The sequence below is a fragment of the Saccopteryx leptura genome, chromosome 2, assembly GCF_036850995.1.
Source record: "Saccopteryx leptura isolate mSacLep1 chromosome 2, mSacLep1_pri_phased_curated, whole genome shotgun sequence".
Classification (NCBI taxonomy): domain Eukaryota; kingdom Metazoa; phylum Chordata; class Mammalia; order Chiroptera; family Emballonuridae; genus Saccopteryx; species Saccopteryx leptura.
The window spans coordinates 299,454,362-299,475,124 of record NC_089504.1 but is presented as its reverse complement, the minus strand read 5'-3'; the positions used below and the strand labels follow the sequence as shown (position 1 = coordinate 299,475,124).

The 20,763-nt window shown below is 42.0% G+C and overlaps 1 protein-coding gene and 1 non-coding gene across 5 annotated transcripts in view; both read left to right on the top strand.

The window, feature by feature from the left end:
- The first annotated feature begins 302 nt into the window (after window positions 1-302).
- Window positions 303-20,763, top strand: part of TSPAN12 (tetraspanin 12) — an 80,785-nt gene continuing 60,324 nt past the window's right edge. The window contains exons 1-5 of one of the 4 annotated variants that reach the window (XM_066362556.1): window positions 303-410; window positions 660-828; window positions 1,734-1,869; window positions 15,564-15,646; window positions 17,294-17,429. In XM_066362556.1, coding sequence (XP_066218653.1) covers window positions 1,804-1,869; window positions 15,564-15,646; window positions 17,294-17,429 — 285 coding nt within the window. In that variant the 5' untranslated portion in view covers window positions 303-410; window positions 660-828; window positions 1,734-1,803. Of the gene's footprint in view, window positions 411-523; window positions 829-1,332; window positions 1,537-1,733; window positions 1,900-15,563; window positions 15,647-17,293; window positions 17,430-20,763 lie in introns of those variants that run through there. The other 3 variants (XM_066362552.1, XM_066362554.1, XM_066362555.1) reach the window with 3 other exon arrangements.
- LOC136396458 (U6 spliceosomal RNA) lies at window positions 5,307-5,413 on the top strand. Its single transcript, XR_010749745.1, has one exon. It is a non-coding gene; the product is annotated as a U6 spliceosomal RNA (small nuclear RNA).

Below are 20,763 nucleotides of genomic sequence, written 5' to 3'. Positions count from 1 at the left end.
GAGTTAAAAATAATTTCTTCCTATTCTGGATGCCAGAGGGGACACGTTTACTCTTGTGTTCACGGACATGCTAGTAATGCATTTTGGAAGTAGGAAAAAACTGCTTTTGTTTGTTTTAAATCAGGCAGGGCAACAAAGCAATAAAAAGGATCACAGCGCACCAAGTTAGTGACAAATCACAGGAGGTGGTTCCCTAAAGGTTGTGAAAAACGGGTTTCTCGTTGCAGGAATCGGGTTGGTCCACTCCTTCGCCCCCCTTCCCAAACACAAATATTTTCATATAATAAAAGCCCGTTTCCCTAAGGTTATAACCAGTCTCCCCTCCTCGGGCACCACCATTTTAAAGGATTTTCTGTGCGGACTCCCCCAAAGTCCTTAGGCTTTATCTCTTCCCGGAGGGTCTCGTAGAGGTGAGGTGTCCCTCTAGGGGCTCCCGCCGGGTGACGGGACAAGAAACACCCACTAGGATCCGAGCCGGCAGCTGCGGCCCGAGCATGCGCTAAGAGTTAATGCTGCGAGCCCTGGCTGCCGCCGCTGCCTCGTCCGGACTTCGCGAGGACTTGGGAGGGACAGCGGCGCTGGGAGGTGGCTTAGCTGAGACTTTCCAGCAACTGCTGCCCAGGACTCTTTTTTTTTTTTTTTTTTTTTCTTTTTCCCAGGAGGCGGCGACGGCGGCGGCGCGGGGAGAGGAAGAGAAGGAAGCGTCTCCAGCTTGAACCAATGCAGCCGTCCGGCTGTGCGGGAGCAGCGCCCCTGCCTCGATGAGCCCCCTTCGTGCGTCCCCGACGGCTCTCGGGCGGGAGCGGGGCTCGGGGCCCGGCGCGGACGGTGAGTGGCCGCGCGCCCCTGTCTTTCCTGCCGGCTGTCCGCCCACCCGCCCGCCCGCCGCGGCTGCCCCGGGAGCGGTGTGCCGAACTACTAGAGGTCGCCCGAGCTTCCCCTCGCGCCCTGTCGGGGGCGCGCGGACGCGGTGGCGGGCGAGGGACCGCGCTCGGCTTTGTGCTCCGCGGGCGGCTGGGAGCGCGGGGTCGCGGCGGCGGCCGGGCCGGGGGAGGGGACGTGAATGACTAACCCGGTGTCTGCACAGCTGCACCGGCCCTAATTCCCCTGCGCCCCTCCCCGCCCCGCCCCCGGCTAATCCATCATTCCGGGGCCGAAACATCATTTCTCACGTTCTCCCAAAGAAACTCAAGTCGCCGGCGGAATCCCAGCTCGGTGCTGCGCCCCCTTCGTGCGGCGCGTTCACACTGAGAGCTGCGGGACGGGGTGGGGGGTGCGGAGTTGGGGGGCCCGGGAACTAGGTAACTGTCCTGATGACAGGGTCACTCGAACCCGCGCCCTCGCGGGCGGCGCCAGTGTTGTCTCTAGGGGTAGTGAGGCTTAGAGCGGGGCTGTCCCCGGGGAGGGGCGTGGACTGGGGAAGGTTTTAAAGAACGTCTCATCAGAATGCAGAGGACACCTCGGCGAGTCCCCTGAGCACGGAGTTTGCAGTGCGCATTCATTCATCCGGACAGTCAGCTTTACTCGTCTCAGCAGGTGCTAGCTGAAGCCAGTTTGAAACTTTGGGGATTTAGGTTAAGATTATAACTTTAACAAATGATTTTCGGTGAAGTGGTGTCTCTAATGAACGAGGTTTCGAACCAGACTCCGGACCCAGCCGAGGGCTGGCAGGGAGGGATGGGTAGGGTGCGGAGCTCGTTGGTAAATCCCCTGTGCTTCCCCGTCCCTTTCAGATCGCTGCTGCCTTGCCCCTGGGGGTAGGATGTGGTAAAAGAATGGGGTTTCACCCTCTCGGGGTTCACCATGGCCAGAGAAGATTCCGTCAAGTGCTTGCGCTGCCTACTCTACGCCCTCAATCTGCTCTTTTGGGTAAGTCCAACAGTTCCACCGCACCAACAGGTGGGGACGGCTGGCTGGACCGGCTTTCTACAGCCGCCACAGAATGCGCCAAAAGGGCACAGCTAAGCCTTAATTAATGACGGGGTGATCACACCCTCTATTTTTCAGAGAAGTAGATTTTGTCCTTAAAATGTCTTTGATCTAGCTCAAGGTCCATTTGGAAAAAAGGAATCCACCCCTGGATACTGGTGGCAGTAAAATTAGACTTGAAGTTAATCCTGGGATATAAATAAATGCACGTGCTTGTGCTTGTAGATAAGAAAATTATGACATACTACTTAGGGAACTGCTTGATTTCTGAAATTTCAGATAACTGTACAAGCCATGAATTGTTTCCCTATGTCATCCTTGTCTATGAATTTTGGTTGTGATAAGCAGTCTATGTTTTCGTGGGAATTCATAAGACATCTTCTCAAAAGACTTCGTAGATTTTTCTAGAAGATGCCAATTGGTCTGAAAAGGTGGTTTACATGTTACTAAGTTGGCAAAGTTTTAAGGAATTTTGTGTATGCTTCTGGAAAATCCCATAACCATTTAAGGAAAGCAAATGACATTAAATTTAACAAACACATGGAAATCTTTATGTCCGATGAACCTAGTGACTTTTTATGCTTTGCACCTAGGCATAAATTTTCATTAAATGTTATTAATAATCACATTATTTATAAAACTTCTAAGGAGAAGTTTTATAAAAATTAAAACTGTTGCTTTAGGAAGCTGTCATGCTTAAGCAGGCATTTCTTTGACAATTTTATATTCTATTATTAACATTCAAAATTTTCTGTCAGAAATTATAATGTGTACTTTTTTTATTTGGTTGACTGGCAGGCTTGACTATCCTTTTCTTTGTAAGGCTATTTTGTAGCGGATGACATTTTGAACTACTCCCCATAGATGGCTTCATGTTAAGGTGACAAATTTAGCCTTACTTCAGTGAGGAGTCTGAAATACAGCTAAACTGGCAACTTTTTTTCCCCTCCACATGAAAATGAAAGGGTTGAGTACTTAAATTCACCACTTGAAACTGTGAAATCACTAGTTGAAATTACTGCAGTTTTTAGTTCTAAAAATGTACAGTTTTAAATGGGTTGTTAAATGACCTGCTTAGCTATAAAGCAGTGGTTCTCAAAGCATGCACCAGGGCGCACTGGTGCACCCTAGAATATTTCCAGGTGTGCCCTATGGTATTTCAGCGAAATATGTGCCTGTTGGGGACCAACAAACCAACAGGGATTTTAGAGTTTAGATTTTTGGGGGACAGAGGTGTGGGGAATTGGCTGTAAGCTGACAGTCTGCCCAACCCCTCACCTCACTTGCCTGATTAGGTTGCAAAAGGCTGTTAAGCTGTGGTGCTGGATTGTTTACCCCCCATGTTCCCCGGAAAGACTGGAGGCAAGTTTCTTCTATCCTTTGTTTGGTGTAAAGTTAAGATGATATGTATGGTGGGGGTTTTCTGCACTCAACACAATTAAGAGTAAAAGGAGAGGAATTCTTCAATGTATTGACGAGGAAATGAAAGTTTTTCTTTCAAATACATGTCCAAACATTGAAGAAATCACCAGGACGTATCAGGCTCATGTTTCTCATAAACACGAGAATGAAAAAACTTAACACATTCGTGCTGGGACCTGCCGAATTTACTAAATCTTACTAAGAATGTATCTCTATATATTAAAAAGATAACTATTTTGTCATCTTTTTATTTTTTAACCCCTCTTTTTTACAAATTCTAAAAAGCATAACTCAAAAAATGTAACATAAAAATGTTTTTAATATCAGAATAAATTTAATTTTGTCATATTTTCTTTGTTTAATTACCATAAAAGCATACTTGGACTTTATGTTTTTTTCTTTAATATTTGACTTAATTATTATAACATATTTCTCAGAAATTTGTATATAATGTGCCTACAATTATTTATAGGATTTTAAATGCACACTGACTTCAAATCGTTTGAGAACCACTGCTATCAGGGATTAAGTTTTTGAACATTTTTTTCCCTTAAAATGTTAATAATTTTCACTCCTTCTTGCTAGTTTTTCCCTTTTCTACTTTATGCTTTTTAATTATAGAATCATCACCCTTTTATAACTAAAAAGGTATTTGAAGATCACCTAGTTGAACTCTCTTAATTTGTGGCTGAGAAAACTAAGTGTAGAGTATTGACTAGCCAAAGGTCAGATAGCCCAAAGATAGTGCAGGAGCAGACCCAGCTTTCCTGACTTTAGACAGTGCCTTTACATGGATGATCACGGGATCCCAGTCTTGGAATTACTGGATTTTTTTTTTTGTTGTTGAACAAAGAATAATGTTTTGGAAATTTTCTTAATAATTTATATTACATGGGGGAAAAAGCAAAATCATTTAACAAAAATATTGCTTTTCTGAGTAAAGAAGTTTGCTTGGAAACACCTATTTTCTTTTTTTTCAAAGATCTTGTCTCCAGCTCTGATGGTCTTAGTTTATTTATTTTTTATTTTTTTATTTTTTTAGGTGGGGAGGCAGAGACAGACTCTTTTTTATTTTTTATTTTATTTTTTACAGAGACAGTGAGTCAGAGAAAGGGATAGAGAGGGACAGACAGACAGGAGCGGAGAGAGATGAGAAGCATCAATCATTAGTTTTTTGTTGAGCATTGCAACACCTTAGTTGTTCATTGATTGCTTTCTCATATGTGCCTTGACCGCGGGCCTTCAGTAGACCAAGTAACCCCTTGCTGGGGCCAGTGACCTTGGGCTCAAGGTGGTGGGCTTTTGCTCAAACCAGATGAGCCCGCGCTCAAACTGGGGACCTCGGGGTCTCGAACCTGGGTCTTCCGCATCCCAGTCCGACGTTCTATCCACTGCGCCACCGCCTGGTCAGGCGAAAACACCTATTTCTCAAACTCCTCTTTGTGTCCCCACAGACTGTGAAATGTTGTTCTTGTTTTTTTTCCTGAACTTCAGCTTTCTTGTTCTGTGTGTGTTCTGATCATTCCGATTGCTGCCCCTTCTACATCCCTCTTCTTCTCTCAACATCACCTTCTCTCCAACAAAATAATCCATGTGGACAGGCTAGTGTGGGTCCTTTTGCATTTTTCTTTATTTCATACGAACATATGTTTACTCTGACCTGTCCAAATGTTCCCATTTGTGTTCAGATGTACATACTCGATATTTGTTTATTGAATTGTTTATTTTTATTTGGGTTAGATGGCAGGAGTGGAATTGCTGTCAGAAGATATATAACAACAGCAGCAAGATAACTTTTATTTAAGTTCTAATGTTTACTAGGCACATTTATACCTCAGTTTCTTAGTCTGTAAAATGGGAATAATAGTTTCTACTTTTTAGAGTTGTTATGAGGATTAGAGTTAATATGTATATGTAAAGTGCTTGAACAGTGGCATTTAAATACAATCTATGTAGTGCTTGCTTCGGCAGCACGTATAATAAAATTGGAATGATACAGAGAAGATTAGCATGGCCCCTGCACAAGGATGACATGCAAATACACAAAGTGTTTCATATTAAAAAAAAAAAATACAATCTATGTAGCAATAGTAGTAATATATACTTATAGGAGTTTACTTACAGATACTTATAGGAGATCATTATTAATAATGAGGAGGTGATTATTAATCATTATTAATAATCAGGAGTCCTCTGCTTGCCAAGGTAATGTTGATAATTGTTATTGTTGTGATGAATACTGCTGCTATTGTTACCACTGTTACATTCCTTTGACTCTGCGATGCTGTCCTGGGAATCTGGCCCCTAGAAATAAGAGCACCACTACACCCCATTATATGTACACACGTATTTGTTGTCATCATGTTGGTATTATGGCACTTATTACTTTTTGCCAGTCTGAAAGGTTTAAAGCAGAGATTTTCAACCTTTTTCATCTCATGGCACACATAAACTAATTACTCAAATTCTGTGGCACACCAAAATATCTATTTTATGCCAATCTGACAAAAAAAAGAGGTATAAGTTTGGTTCTTTCACACCAGACTGCTGTTGTTGTGTTGGCTGTTGTCTTTTATAAAATTTTTTTTTACACTATAAGGGGAAAGAAGTCAGTGCCCCTGACTAAATAATCAGGTATTGTATGCTTTTTGTTTTGTTTTGTTTTAAGTGAGAGGAAGGGAGATAGACAGACTCTTGCATGCACCCCGACCGGGATCCACCCATCAACCCCCATCTGGGGCCAATGTCGAATCAACCAAACTGTTTTTTAGCATCTGAGACTGATGCTTGGAGCAATCAAGCCACCGCTGTGGGAAGGGGGGGAGAGAGAGAAGGAGTAGAAGAAGGCCAGAGAAGCAGATGGTCGCTTCTCATGTGTACCCTGACTGGGGATCGAACCTGGGGTGTCTGTACGCTGGGTTGACACTATCCACTGAGCAAACCAGCCAGGGCCCAGGTATTGCATGTTTTAAAAATTCTTGTAGCACACCTGATGAAAATCACTGATATAAAGTGTTGTCTCACTGTTACTTTATTTTTTACTTCCTCCACTACCAGTGAGCATAGCATCATCATCATACATCATTTCATAATTCATATTTATTAAATATTTGATATTTAAATTTAAGTTTGTGCTATTTGTTGATTTAGTTTATGCTAGCTGTTACTGCATAAGAATTTGCTTTAGTAGAATTTTTATCAAGAATTTTATGCATTCTCTTATAGTCTTCTGTTCTTTTAAAGCGGTAGTTTTTAACCTTTTTACACTTGGGGATGGGTGAAAATAGGAAAATTATTTTGGAAACTGCTAAGGCAGAAATCACCATGAGCATAAGCAAATTCCACCAAGATCTTAGGTCTATACTCTTCATAACATCAGGGTGGTTAACTCTTTCCTCCACCGGCACCAGTCTGCTGATGGATGGTTGAAAAACACAGTTCTAAAGCACTTGTCTTGGTTAAAATTTCTTTTTCCATAATGACTTTAAGATTGTTGTATACAATTAAAATATTTATGGGAGTTTTGTTGGAATTGTGTGAAATGTATGTGCTAGCTTTGGGGAAACTGGCATTATTCTCTCAATGTTAAAGCAGTGTTTGCTGACCCATTATTTCCTTCCGCTCCTGAATCAGAAGCTGTTTTCTGCCTTCTGCCGAACACGTGCCTGGCCATCCTTATACTCTTCTTTAATCTAATTCTCCTAACAGCTCTGGAAGAGCTGTAGTTTGTGTGTGTTTGTTTTCACCCAAAGAGAATTACTCAGAGAAGCCCAGTAACTTGCTAGTAAGTAACAGGGATACAAACAGAACAGGGATACAAACCCATTTTCTTTTTTTTCCTCCAGGTGTGGGCAAAGTCACACTTCTGTCTTTGCAGCAAAGAAGTAACATCCTCAGTAGAAAGGGATTAGTTGTGCACTGTTCACTGCAAGTCCTCTAGCAGTGCTTCTCACTCCCACCCCCCTGTGTGGACAAGTCACCCTGGACTCGGATGTGTTAAGATGCAGGTGCTGACTCAGAATGTGTGGGGTTGGGCCCCAGAGCCTGCATTTCCCAAGAGCTCCTCTGCGGTGCTGATGCCGCTGGTCTGAGTGCCACATCTGGAGGAGCTAGGCTTTTGTCTTTGCTTTTCGTTCTCATTAGAATTAGAAGCAGAACCAACCCGTGTGCCCTAGGAATCCCACTCTTTAAACCAGACTTCACATCCTGGGTATGGACTGGGGCTGGGCGATTGTTCCTGCCTCTAGTTTTTGCAAAATTGAGAAAACTATCTTCATTTTCTCGGAGATCAACAGCTGTGGTCTTTGACTCTTCGTTCTATTTTAAATAGACTTTTCCTGACTTATGTCTGCTACACCAGTACCCTCTCCCCTTCTCTACCCCACAGGGATATTAGAGAAAAAATAAATACATCTAAATCGGGAAAACACTGAGACCCCATTCAATTTTGTGTTGCTGTTACTGAGTTAATTTTTTTTTTTAGTAAAAACGTCTGTCTTGAATATTAATGTTTGAGGTAGGAGGCATAGACATGTCTGCGAGGAAGTGATGCATACAGTTCAGAACCACAGGCACAAGTGTTCCCCTCCTGGTCCTGTGTCCGGGCTCCTCTACTTGCCATCTGCTCAGTGGCTTTTCTTATTAGAAAAAGTGTGATCCCTGAACGGCTCTACTGGGTTTGACAGACAGACGCTGGCCCTTCTAGGTTTGTTATAGTGCGTGGTGTGTTTGTAGGGACGTGTTGCACATGAACAAACTGCCCCTGGAAGTCTTTTTTTTTTTTTTCATTTTTCCGAAGCTGGAAACAGGGAGGCAGTCAGACAGACTCCTGCATGCACTCGACCGGGATCCACTGGCATGCCCACCAGGGGGCGATGCTCTGCTCATCTGGGGCGTTGCTCTGTTGTGACCAGAGCCATTCTAGCGCCTGAGGCAGAGGCCATGGAGCCATCCTCAGCACCCGGGCCAACTTTGCTCCAATGGAGCCTCGGCTGTGGGAAAGGAAGAGAGAGAAAGAGAGGAAGGAGAGGGGGAGGGGTGGAGAAGCAGATGGGCGCTTCTCCTGTGTGCCCTGGCCGGGAATCAAACCCAGGACTCCTGCATGCCAGGCTGATGCTCTACCACTGAGCCAACCGGCCAGGGCCTTGGAAATCTTTTGAGACTGTGATTCACATTCTGGCCAAGATGGAGCAAGAAACAGGGTTATCTTTAAACTTATCACAATATTACTATTTAGATGGCATTGTATTTCAATAAATGAAAGCTCCCTTCCATTTTAAAGACTACTTCTGTGGATTTATGATATGGGGCTGATGATAATTTTCTGCTATTACTAATCTGGATAAATATGGTTCTCTTGGAAAATCCAGAAACTGGTGAACACTTAACATTCATAAAATATGTTTATTATTTTCTTTCTTTTTTTGTGACAGAGACAGAGAGAGGGACAGATAAGGACAGACAGACAGGAAGGGAGAGAGATGAGAAGCATCAATTCTTCATTGCAGCATCTTACTTTCTCATTGATTGCTTTCTCATATGTACCTTGATCGGGTGGGGGCTACAGCAGACCGAGTGACCCTTTTCCCAAGCCAGAGACCTTGGGTCCAAGCTGGTGAGCCTTGCTCAAACCATATGAGCCTGTGCTCAGCTGGCAACCTCGGGGTCTTGAACCTGGGTCCTCTGCATCCCAGTTCGACGCTTTATCCACTGTGCCACCACCTAATCAGGCTGTTCATTATTTTCTAAAAGTATATCACATTTGTAGTTTTAAGCTCTCATTAGTAGATAAGAACTGTTGTTTTTCCAGTTACCATTACTAAAGATAGAAGCAAGTGAGGGGAACTATTCTGATGAAAAATGAAAAGAAACAGAAAAGAAAGCCTAGAAAGTAGACAGGAAATCTAGTCCTCCCTTTCTGGAATATAAAAAAGTAGAAGAAACAAACAGAAACAATGTTCTGTTTCTTTTTCACTGCCATCTGTAGCAAGCCTCGGGTGTGTGACTCATGCAGACCCCCAAAGGCCTTCTTGGTGAGGGGGTGTTTGCAGTCCCATAGCTTTTATATAGTCCCATTTAAGTGCTACTTTTTAAATTGATGTCCCCCAGCTTGACACTATGACAGGCTTCCAGTTTTCTTTAACTCTTCCTAAGGACTAGTTAATGTTAGTACTTTTTAAAAATAAACTTTAAATAAACTTTAGTCTCAGGGGTAGTCCTGATATTTTTTTTTTATAGGGTGGGTCAGCAGGGCAAAGATGGGCAAACTGCATGCGGAGTGCCTTTGAGAAGCTGAGGGAGGATTCTTGGGACACATCTCCCTGCAGACTAGTGCAGTGGCCCCTCCCTCATTTGTCCCCTCTGAGAAGACTCACAAAGCCGGGCTGTGGGGGGAGTAAGTCGGAGTTTATTTTCACTGGTCTACACAGAAACTCAATGCAGAGTGAGGCCTTACCCTTCTTTTCCTTGCAGTTCCTGTAGGGTGACCACCAGATCACTTGTCAGGGAACCAGGACAATTTTGAGAGCGAAGAGAAGGGGGTGTTGCTACTAATAATTACGTCGGCAACAGAGATTTCCAGTGTGGTCAGAGCAGGATGTGTGGTCACCCTGTCTACAGGGCAGCATGAAGATCTATAAAAATCGTTAGTTGGAGCAGCTCCAGGGTGCTATTGATTTATTCAGCTCTAATTAATAGATATTGATGATGAAATGACCCCCACAGGTAATCTCTGGAGCTCGTTTCAGCCATCGTTTACAAGTGCCTGTTTTCCGCAGCACTCAGAAAGCATTACCTGTTTGCCCTTCCCGCTGCCCATCCTCTGGTAGAAGGGAAGCAGTTAGGTGCCCACTGACTAAAACGCAGAGGGGCGCAGGCTTGAGGCAGGCAGGTTACTGGGAAGTACTGGCATGGGGTGCCAGCCTCCAAGTAATCGAGAATTGACTTACCTTTACATTTCAATAAAGCACAATTTGATTTTTTTAAGAAAACAAGGGAATTTAAAATGCACCCAGATCATTTTCTCCATTTCTAAGATAAGCAAACAGAAATTTGGAACGCTTGTATTGCTTCTCTGTGGAGGTAGGACTGTAACTAAGTCCCATGGCTCTCTCTCTCTCTCTATTGCATTTTGTTCTTTGCTGACAATTTGACATAAAAAAGTTCTAATAGGTGGTTTCAGATGTCCATTAGCCTTGAACAGAAGTGATTGGTGTCATTGTCACCTTATATGAGACTATATATTCTGTATGGCAGACAGTAGAAGGATTTAAAAATGTTTTTTGACTGTGACCTTGCTGTTTGGTGGACATTGGAGATATACATTTCATAATAAGCTTAGGGAATGTGAATATATGTAAAATTCAGATTTAGAAAACAACTCAATTTAACACTTGTTTCTACAGAATTAGATTCAAGCAGAACCAGAATATATCTCCTACACAGAAATTTTTATACTTATATCTATTTGGTGAGACCTGACATTTTCTAAATGTTTTGTAAGACAGAATGTGGCAAATGTCTTGCCAAGTAGTATAGTAAATATATCTCTCTAAAGTAATATTTGTGTTATTTGCTAAATATTTCCTTGACCTATAAATAATATTTTACAATATAGGAGAAAATGAAAGGAGTTAAAACCTAGTTACATATGATAACTATAATGTTCCTAATAATTTAATCATTGTGAATGAGAGTTGAAAATTTTATTTTATTTTCATTTGGAAAATTAATAGTAAATACCATGATTAGTAAGGAGTCCTGAATTACTTGCATAGTTTGTTCTTCTAGATCTAATACATCAGGATTAGTCATCAAGGTGACCTTGTCTCGTTTGAGCTTAGTTACTTGCCAAAGCTTACACTGTATTTGTTGTTACTATTATTATTTTCTCAACCTTAGTGAATAAAATCACTCTTTGAGAGCGAAACTGTTCTCAGACATTTAATGGGTATGGACATAATGTCATAATAAAAAGTAGTTTATTCTCAGAGTTGCTTGTTTACTATAAGATAAGGCTTTGGGTTGATACCATTTATTTTGACTAATGTTCTGTACACAGCAACAGTGCTTGCATAACTGCTGTGAAAAATACGTTAGGGCCAAGTAGGGCACAAAGTTTGGAGTTTAAAGGATTTTGAGGACACTGAAACCAGCTTCTGACCCAATATATAAATCATTGATCTTGTAATTCAGCAAGCATCTCTCTGCTGGCAAACTTCCAGTGATAGCAAGCTTCATTTTTCTTAAAGCATCTCCTAACTTTGCTAAAGCTTTCTAATAGTTAGCTCATCCAGCAAGTTGAAATCATCTCCCTTTACTTTTTTCTCATTCATTCCTTTATTCATCTAATCTCTATTAGGTCTCACTGTGTGGCCTGGTACTCTTTGATGGGGCAGTATGCAGTGGGCTGGGTCCTCTAGAGAAGGAGGCAGGTGGGTAAAGATAGGAAACAGTAGATAACTGCTGTGTGAAGTCTGTATACCAGCCCTGACTGGGAAAGGAGGGAGGAGGGAGAACAGAACATCTTCACCTTCTAGCTGATATTAGAGCTGGTCTTTCAGCATAAGGTTGCTTTGTCCGTGGGGCTGGCAAGGACAGGACAAGGTAGCATTTCAGGCAGAAGGAACTGCCTGGGCAAGACATGGAGACTGTAGGAGATGTGTGTGGTGCACGTTGGACACGTGCAAGCAGGTTTTTTGTCATTAAGTACAGAATGGATGAAAGGAGCTGGCAGGGAACAGGTTGAAGAGGTAAGTCAAAGGGTGACTGCAGAGGTCCTGTGTGCCCTGCTAGCGATTGAACTTCATTCTCTAGGAGAGAGTTGGGAGAGTGAAAATGAGAGTTGGGGAAGAACCGCAAGGGGCAGCTGTTCAGACTTTCCAAGCAGAAGAACTTGATCTTTGTTTTGTAAGGCTACCAGAAGGGTGATTTTGAGGTGCAGTCTGTGAGCTGGAGAGTTCTATTATAAGATGACTGTAATTGCCTGGCAAGAGACTGAGGGCCTGAACTAGCCAGAAATGGCAGGAAAGGGGGAGGGATCCACGAGACACGCTGCAGGGAAAATCTGTAGGACTTGAAAGCAATTAGTTGTAGGATTGAGAAATAGAGAGAGGGTCAGGCTTCCTGCCAAGTGGCCAGTTTATGTGATTGAAGCATTGATGACACCATTTCCTGAGATGGGAAGAATGGTAGGAAGGACACATTGGTTTCCAAAGGAATGGACATAAGTTCAGTTTCAAGGATATGGGAATTGAGAATGGCCCTAGAGGGCCAATATGTAGTTATGTAGTTACTCTGCTTCTGCTCTTAGCCATCTGGTAGACCTCCAACTACATGAAGATTTGTTTTCTGGAGTGATTTTGCAATTGACTTGTCTCTTAAGCTGACTGAGGAAGATGAAGAGAAGGCCCTGAGGTCAAAAGTGACTTGAGATAATAACAGTTAATATATGTAAGAATCCTACTCTGTTTTTCATCATATAAATCCTCCTATAAAGTTAGACTCATTGTTATACCATTTTTATATGAGGAAACTGAGGCTTAGGAAAGATTAAATGATGATCCAAAGTCGTAAAGCTGAAAAGGAGCAGAGTTGGAATTCAAACCAAGGCTTTTTTTTTTAAAAAACTCAATGGCTTTGTCCTTATGGTCAAGTTTATATGCCTTAAAATGAAGCCTAGGACTTTGTGATCTGGCTCCTGTTCTTGTACCATGTGCCCGTCTCCCTTCTTTAATCTCATTCACGATGCCTTCCACCCTGGGACCTTCACTGTTCTTTCTCACTGGAATGTTCTTTTTAACTTTCCTCTTCCTAATGAACTTGATAATTATCCTTCGGATCTCAGCTCTTTCAGAGAAGTCCCTATGGCCCCATGAACTGGACTAGGTCAATCACCCCAAAAGGAGTTCTTACAGCAACTTGTATTATTCCTTCCCCAGTACTTATTATAGTTTATAGTTAACGCAGTAATATCTCTGATGAGTTGATTATGTGTGTGTGTTCTTGAGTCAGTAAATTTCACCATAGAATAGATTGGTGTCTGTTATTGCCCATGAGTGCGTCTCCATCACATCGTACAGTGCCGGGCAAAGAGCAAGCAGCTCCTCAATACCTATATTCTGGATGGAAGAATGACTTCAAAATCCATGTGCTTAGCCACTCTATCATCCTAGAAATATTTGGGACTATGCCATTTATAATAAATAGATTTTTTGTTATAAATGGAAAGACTGTATATAATGATAACCACTGACAATGTATTACACAAAATGAAGACTCTAGTAATTTTTTGATACCTCAGAGCTGTGATCTTGAAAATTGGCTAAACAGCCTTTAAAAAATGAGAGGATGGAAAAACCAAGGTCAGTTATTACTTTGAAGAATGATAAAGAGAGGAGAGAATTATTTATAACTGCAAGAGAATGAGGTATTTAAATAAAAGAGTACATTCATTGACTTTCTTGTCACTATGAAACTTAAAGGTGTTTAAAGGCCCATGTATATCCAGGTAGAGAGAGAAGACATAGCCTCAGATTTAATTAAGTGGCCCATGGTCCCCTGCTAGCCCTGTGTGTTTCAATAGGTTCTATTATTATCTACATGTAGTAAGGCCAACACATCAGGAGATGACTGACATTGAAAAGATAGTTTATTATACTCACAGATCCTAAGAGAGTACCATCTCATCACAGTGGTCCAAGAGGGGCCAACTGAGATCCGTCACAAGGCAGAGAGGTGGTGGGACCAGGCAGGTACTTTTATTGTGGCTTCTTTGAGAAGGAATAGGCAAGGCAGGGTAAATAGGTTTTGGATTGGCTAGTTCAAATAGTTTCAGCAGCTTCTGGAGTATAGGGACTGTCTCTGGTTGTTTGACTCTGGACCTTGGAGTGATTAGGGCAGGTGTAGGTGGTCAGGAGTGAGAGAACTCAGTTAAGGAGATGGTTGAGGGTGTGTGTTCTGGGTCGGTTGGTTTGTATTTGAAAATGAAAGGCTCATTCTTGGAGAAGGACTTCTCCCAAGTGCCGGAGGAGGAAGGGAGGAGGTGGCCAAGGCAAGGTAACTCAGGTGTATTACTGGTTTGTCTATTCCAGAGTGTGCCCAGCATAAGCATATAGAACAGATGTTAAAGCATCAAATGTACAGAAGTTAGACTCATAGTTAATACACTGTGGCTGACCCACTGGGTATCTTTTATTAGGTTTGCAGTCTGTTCTTCATTCCCAACAGAAATGAGGATAGTGATAACTGGCCTGACTCTCTGAACTGTGGTCCCAGGGCTCCTAACCTGTACTCCCCCGAACCCCCATTCACCAGTGACTATAGTTCAGACATTCAGTCTGATGTGCAGGTGCCACTCTCAACAATTGGTCCCGGGTAGATCTGGGCTCAGTAAACTTTTTTAGAGCCCTAGATGATTTTGATGTACAGACAGTATTCAGAACCACTAACCTAATAACTTCGACAGCCATTGAGGATCTTGACCTAGAAATTCATTATTCAGAAAGTGTTGTTCAATAGGGATATTTTATCATGCTTTCTTCACATAGGAGCAGAAGTTCATCTATACAATTGTTCATTAAGTCTTTGGTTCTTCTGTTGTTATAGTAAAAGTAGGATAAATACTGGATCTTATCAGTTCCCTGAATAATGAGTATTGAGCATTCTACAGAGGTGACCAGTGAATATTAAGTGTGATTATAAATTCATAGATTCTTAGCATATTTGATGTTTCAACCTCCTATGTTCATTATTATCATTGCTATTATTTTGATGCTCACATTATTCAAACTTCAGGTAATGAAAGCTCTCCTAAGTTAGCTCCTGGGACTTTTTGTGACAATATCAGTAATATTCGATTGCTTCCTTGCTTTTACATATGGCATATTTTAGGCTCATCTCGTACACTTGATAATTTAGTTGTTCTGTGGCCTCTTCATCTTGGGCAGTTTCTGCCTGGACCTGGAATCAGTCATTGAATAGTTTAGCTATGCGTCTCCTGGTCAGTGACATTCTATTTAGTGTCTGCGTCATGATTACAACATGAGATGGCAGATATTTAAAGTAAAAGTAAATTTCAACAGGTAGTCGATAGTAATTAAGAAAAAGCATAATGATTATGTAATGAAATCCTTACTATTATTTTTTTTACTGTTAATCTGGTAGAGAGTGTTGCATAAATTCGTGGTAACCAATTTGTATTTTTTCTTTTCCAGTTAATGTCCATCAGTGTGTTGGCAGTTTCCGCTTGGATGAGGGACTACCTAAATAATGTTCTGACTCTGACTGCGGAAACAAGGTAGGCTTCCCAAGTAATGATTGATTTCTTCCCTCAGCTTTCCTCCAGTGCTAGTTTCTAGGTAACTTTGCCCTCAGCTGTTTAGAAGACATTCTTCTCCAGTTCATTTGGAAAGTTTTTCCTGCCCCTGGTGACCTTTGTTATAGCTGCTTGCATTTTCCAGCCTTCTCATTAAGTTGTGCCACCATCCTTAGAGAACATTCCTGTCCTCCGGACAGGGTGTCAGCTATGTCATATTTGCATATAAAGGACAGTGGAGCTACTTTTCTCTATTTGGATCACTGCCGACCTTGCTACTTTCATACTCCTGAGCTAATGAAAACCAAACCCAGCAATGCCATTTTCTGTTAAAATTTCAAAGGTTTGGTCCACTAACCTCGGAAAGAGCATATTACTCAACTTCTCCTAGCCTGATTTTTTTCATCGCTGAATGGGGAATGCAATATATTCCACTTTGCAATGTCCTCGGGATTAACGGAGATATATTCTTGTAAAGTCTTTAACACTGTGTAGTGCAGTAAGGGTGATTTTTTGTTATTCTCACGACTCTTTGTATAATGGTGGTAGTTAATGATTTTTTTCCCTTGTTTTCTAGGAAAAAATCATCTCTCCCCTTCCTTTTTCTTTTAATGTGAACCAACTTGCCTTTGCCATTTGGGATAGAGGAGCTATTGGGGAGCAGGTGCTATGAACAGAGCTGAGGGTCAGGGACGAAGAGGAGGGCATTCCTCTCAGCTAGGAAATAGTGAAGAGTCCGAAGGGTCTGTGTGGTTTCCTCGGCCTAAGGCTTCAGAGCCAATAGTAGATTGACTTCTTATTAAACACTCCTATCTTGTATTTTAAATGAGTTGAGGTTAGAATGTACCACTTGTATAAAAACCTAAACAGAACAAAACAAATATAAAATAAGCAAGCACATTAGTGATAGCACAGTAGTTTTGAAACCAACAGTACAGCTCTGGCTGGGTGGGTCAGTGGATAGAGTGTCAACCTGGCACACTGAGATCACAGGTTCGATCCCCAGTCAGGGCACATAGGAGAAGCCATCAATGAGTACAAAACTAAAGGGAACAAGAAAGCAGAACAATGAGTTGATGCTTCTCTCTCTCTCTCTGTGTGTGTGTCTGTCTTAAATCAATGGAAAACTTTTTTAAAAAATTCTCTAAAAAAAGAAAATAGCAATATAGCCGTTAGCTTTGGAGGCATGATGATTTTAAGATTAATAAAGCAGCCTGACTAGGCAGTAACACAGTGGATGGAGTGTTGGACTGAGTCACAGAGGACCCAGATTCCAAACCCCAAGGTCTCCGGCTTGAGCGCAGGCTTGTCTGGTTTGAGCAAGGCTCACCAGCTTGAGCCCAAGGTCACTGGCTTGAGCAAGGGGTCACTCAGTCTGCTGTAGCCCCTCGGTCAAGGCACATATGAGAAAGCAATCAATTAACAGCTAAGATGCTGTAACAAAGAATTGATGCTTCTTATCTCTCTCCCTTCCTGTCTGTCCCTATCTGTCCCTCTCTCTGTCTCTCTTTCTCTGTCTCTGTCACACACACACAAAAGATTAGTAAAGCAATCACAATGTGTCTTATACCATGTCTCAGGTGCCTGGGGTTGTATTTTCTTTGTAATGTGACATCATTGTTCTTTCAGAGTGGAGGAGGCTGTCATCTTGACTTACTTCCCTGTGGTCCATCCGGTTATGATTGCTGTCTGCTGTTTCCTCATCATAGTGGGGATGTTAGGATACTGCGGGACCGTGAAGAGAAACCTGTTGCTTCTTGCATGGGTATGATGTTTCTGTCCTCTCTTTATCATGGTTACAAAGGCCAGCCAGTAATGTGTTATTTTTTCATCAGTGCCCAAGATTCCATGCTTAGGGAGCTGTGACAGCCGTTCTGTAATCTGTGGTCATGGTTCAACATCCTGTGGGGAGGGGGTCTTTTTTCCGGTAGAAAAGATTTTAATACTAGTACACTGCTCACAAAAATTAGGGGATCAGGGAACGTGCTGATACTCCAGTACTTTCAGCCTTTTGTACAGTGCCTTTTCACCAATGAAATAAAAGTTGGTTTAGCATCTCATTTGCATAATCAAACAACTTTCTTTGACTTGTCATTTGCTTTTCTGATGTTCTTGTTTAATAAAAAAAAATAAAAAATCAAATGCTTCTTTTTTTATCACTTCATTTTCATTTTGAAATACCCCTAATTTTTGTGAGCGGTATATAGGTATGTGCTTTACTCTTAACGAGGAGGTCTGGAAATATATGCTCTCCTTAATTATTTCACTTAGGCTGTGTGTTGACATTTTCATTGAAATGTATGAATTTTTTCTAGTGTCTTGTACCTCTTTACTACTCTTAGCAGCTCGCTCGGAATTAGAACGGAGAAGTCATAATGGAACTCTCTTTCTTTTTCTCTTCTTTTAAAAAACAAACCCGCCCCATGAACTCATGTAGAAGTTCAGGTGTTCAGACAGCAGACTTTACAATCCTGTCACTGCCTTTCCATGGGTTAGTCTCGGTTTCTGTGCTTGAGTTCTTTTTTCATGTTTTATTTCTGAGAGTTGGGCTAGATTCCTTCTTAAATTCCCATCAGCATTCAAAACTATGACAAAATCTGTGCTTAAACTTTTAATTAAAAAATTAGCAGGCTCTCTTAACATTAAAAACCCAAGTCAATTAATACAGCTCATACAGAGATGTTCCGAAGCGCATTAAAGGTGGAGAGTTTCATTACCTTAGTGGCACCAGGTATTGAAGCTGCCAGTGTAATTATAGACATTTCACATGCCTCCTGAATTGACTCACTGAGCATATTCCTTTCTGTGCAGGAGTTCTCAAGGCTAGTTATGCGTTAATTCCTTGTAGGGAACATATGTATTTCTGTGTGCCGATGTGTGGGTTTCCGGGCAGAGAAGAAGCCTCGATTTGTAGCATTTGCAGGCTTCTGTTAGATAAATACTCCCAGCATGGTGGAATTTAGCTGGTATGTGGTATCATGAATGCAGAATTGGGGAGAGATGAGCACAAATTAGCTCTCAGGGGCTGTGTCGAGCGCCAGGGCTGGCCTGGCTCCCATCCCAAGCCAATTAAAACAGAACCTTAGTGTGAAGCTCAACTAAACCTCGAATTTCTCAGGGACAACCTGCGCTAATGTATTCCTTGGCTTCTTGGAGGATAACTGTAGGCTCATGAATAGAAAGCAGAATAAGCTGCAGAAAGTAAACCGCATCCGAGAAGAGACAATCTCTCTGCTTTGCTCAGAAGAACGGCAGAAGGGTTTGGAACCTCATTTTGCTGTTTAAGATATTTGGGCACTACTTTAAACATAAACTAAAAGACTTACTTTATGTGATAGGTATTTTAAACTTAAAATAACTCAGGATCCTTTTCTAAAAGCACAATCTCACAATGATATTTTATTTATATACAACCAATACGACTGTTAATTTCCCCTTCCCCCCAACTTGTGTGACTGGCTGGTCCCTGAACTGTGGGGTGGGCTGGGGTGGGGTAGTATATTTCATGGACCCCAAAGGCTTCCAGGAACACTTGTTGAAAACCATTTATGCATCCATTAGTCTCTTTGAATGCTGGCGAAACAAGTGGGCAAAGAACAAAGTAATTTGTTTTCTGCTTGAGGCAGAGATTTTTGTACATGAGAGTCTGGTGTGTGAAGCTGGAAAGAAGAGACTTTTGGTGCCAAAGTGACATGGTGGACTGAGGTCCTAAAGGCCATTAACTTGTATACTCATTTAGTCCTCAAATGTTTATTGAGAATATAAGCACTACTAGTTGCTGCTGTGAGACCAGTGTGCGTGATGGACAATTCCACTACTCGTGATAAGACCTCAAATAGGGTTTGTCCCAGGTGCTCCGAGGCAGAAAAGGGCACACTGAGCTCAGCCCCAAGGGCTCTGCACCTCCTCCAGGAGGGTGACGGGCATAGACTGATCCGGCTCTGTCCCATCCCCCTTCACTTGTTGGCGGTGCTCCTATCCACAAAGCAGCTTCTGGTGCATTGCCGTTCAGTGTATGTATTTGGTTGCTCCTTCCCATTGACTGCCCGTGGTGTCTCACTGCCCACTCCCATGGGGCTGCTTCTGTTGTCCCAGCTAGTTGCCAGGCTTTACCTTGTCTGGACCCTCCACAGCTTTTTCCTTGCTAAAAAGTGATCTGTGGTCTCAACTCCCAGTTAGCTGTCATCATAACCAGTCTGCCTCTGACCAGTTGCTCAGACAGCATCTTCTTTGCTTTCCTATGTGGAGCTGACTCTAAACACTTGCCAAGTCGTGTAAGTTCTGGACCTACAAGCTCAGGAAACTGTCTCCTCTTTTCTACTCTTGTTCGGAATGCCCAGACCAGGCACTACTGATTTCTTACAGACATAGTGCAGAGCCCCTAACAAAACTTCCTGCCTCTTTTTCCATCTGATTTCCCCCAAACCAATGCACCAGGTTAATAGAATGCAATGGAACCTTACTCCTCTGTCCCGAAACCTTGAATGACTCTTGGCTGGATAATGAAGTGCTTAGTGATGCCTCCATCTTGCATCAGTCTCTTCTGCAATCAAGCTTTTGTCTTCCATTTTTAGCTTTCTTACCTACTTCATGATTCTCTGGTCAAACTGTATATTCTGAGACAGGAACAAACTTGTTTTTGCTCCATTCATCCTTGCTGTTACTCTTGTTATCCTCTTAGCTGGGAATTTCTTCTTAATACTTTTGTTTCAATACTTCCAGCCCATTCAGAAAGGGGAAGGGATTACCATATTTCCCCATGTATAAGACGTGCCTTAATTTTGGGGCCTGACATTTGAAAAAAAAAATGTATTACATAAAGTTATTGAATTTAAGTTTTATTCAACATAAAATTCATACAACTCATCACTATCACAACTTGCATCCATTAGCTTGTCCTCATCTGTGTCTGATGATGAATCACTGTCTTCAACAGTGAGTACAAAAACAAGTGTGAAAAAGTGGGAAATGCAAGTAAAAAAAAATATCTACTACCACTATATAAGAAGTACCCGGTTTTTAGACCTCAAATTTTTTGAAAATAGGTGCATCTTACATATGGGGAAATTCGATAATCAAAAACAAAACAAAACAAAACA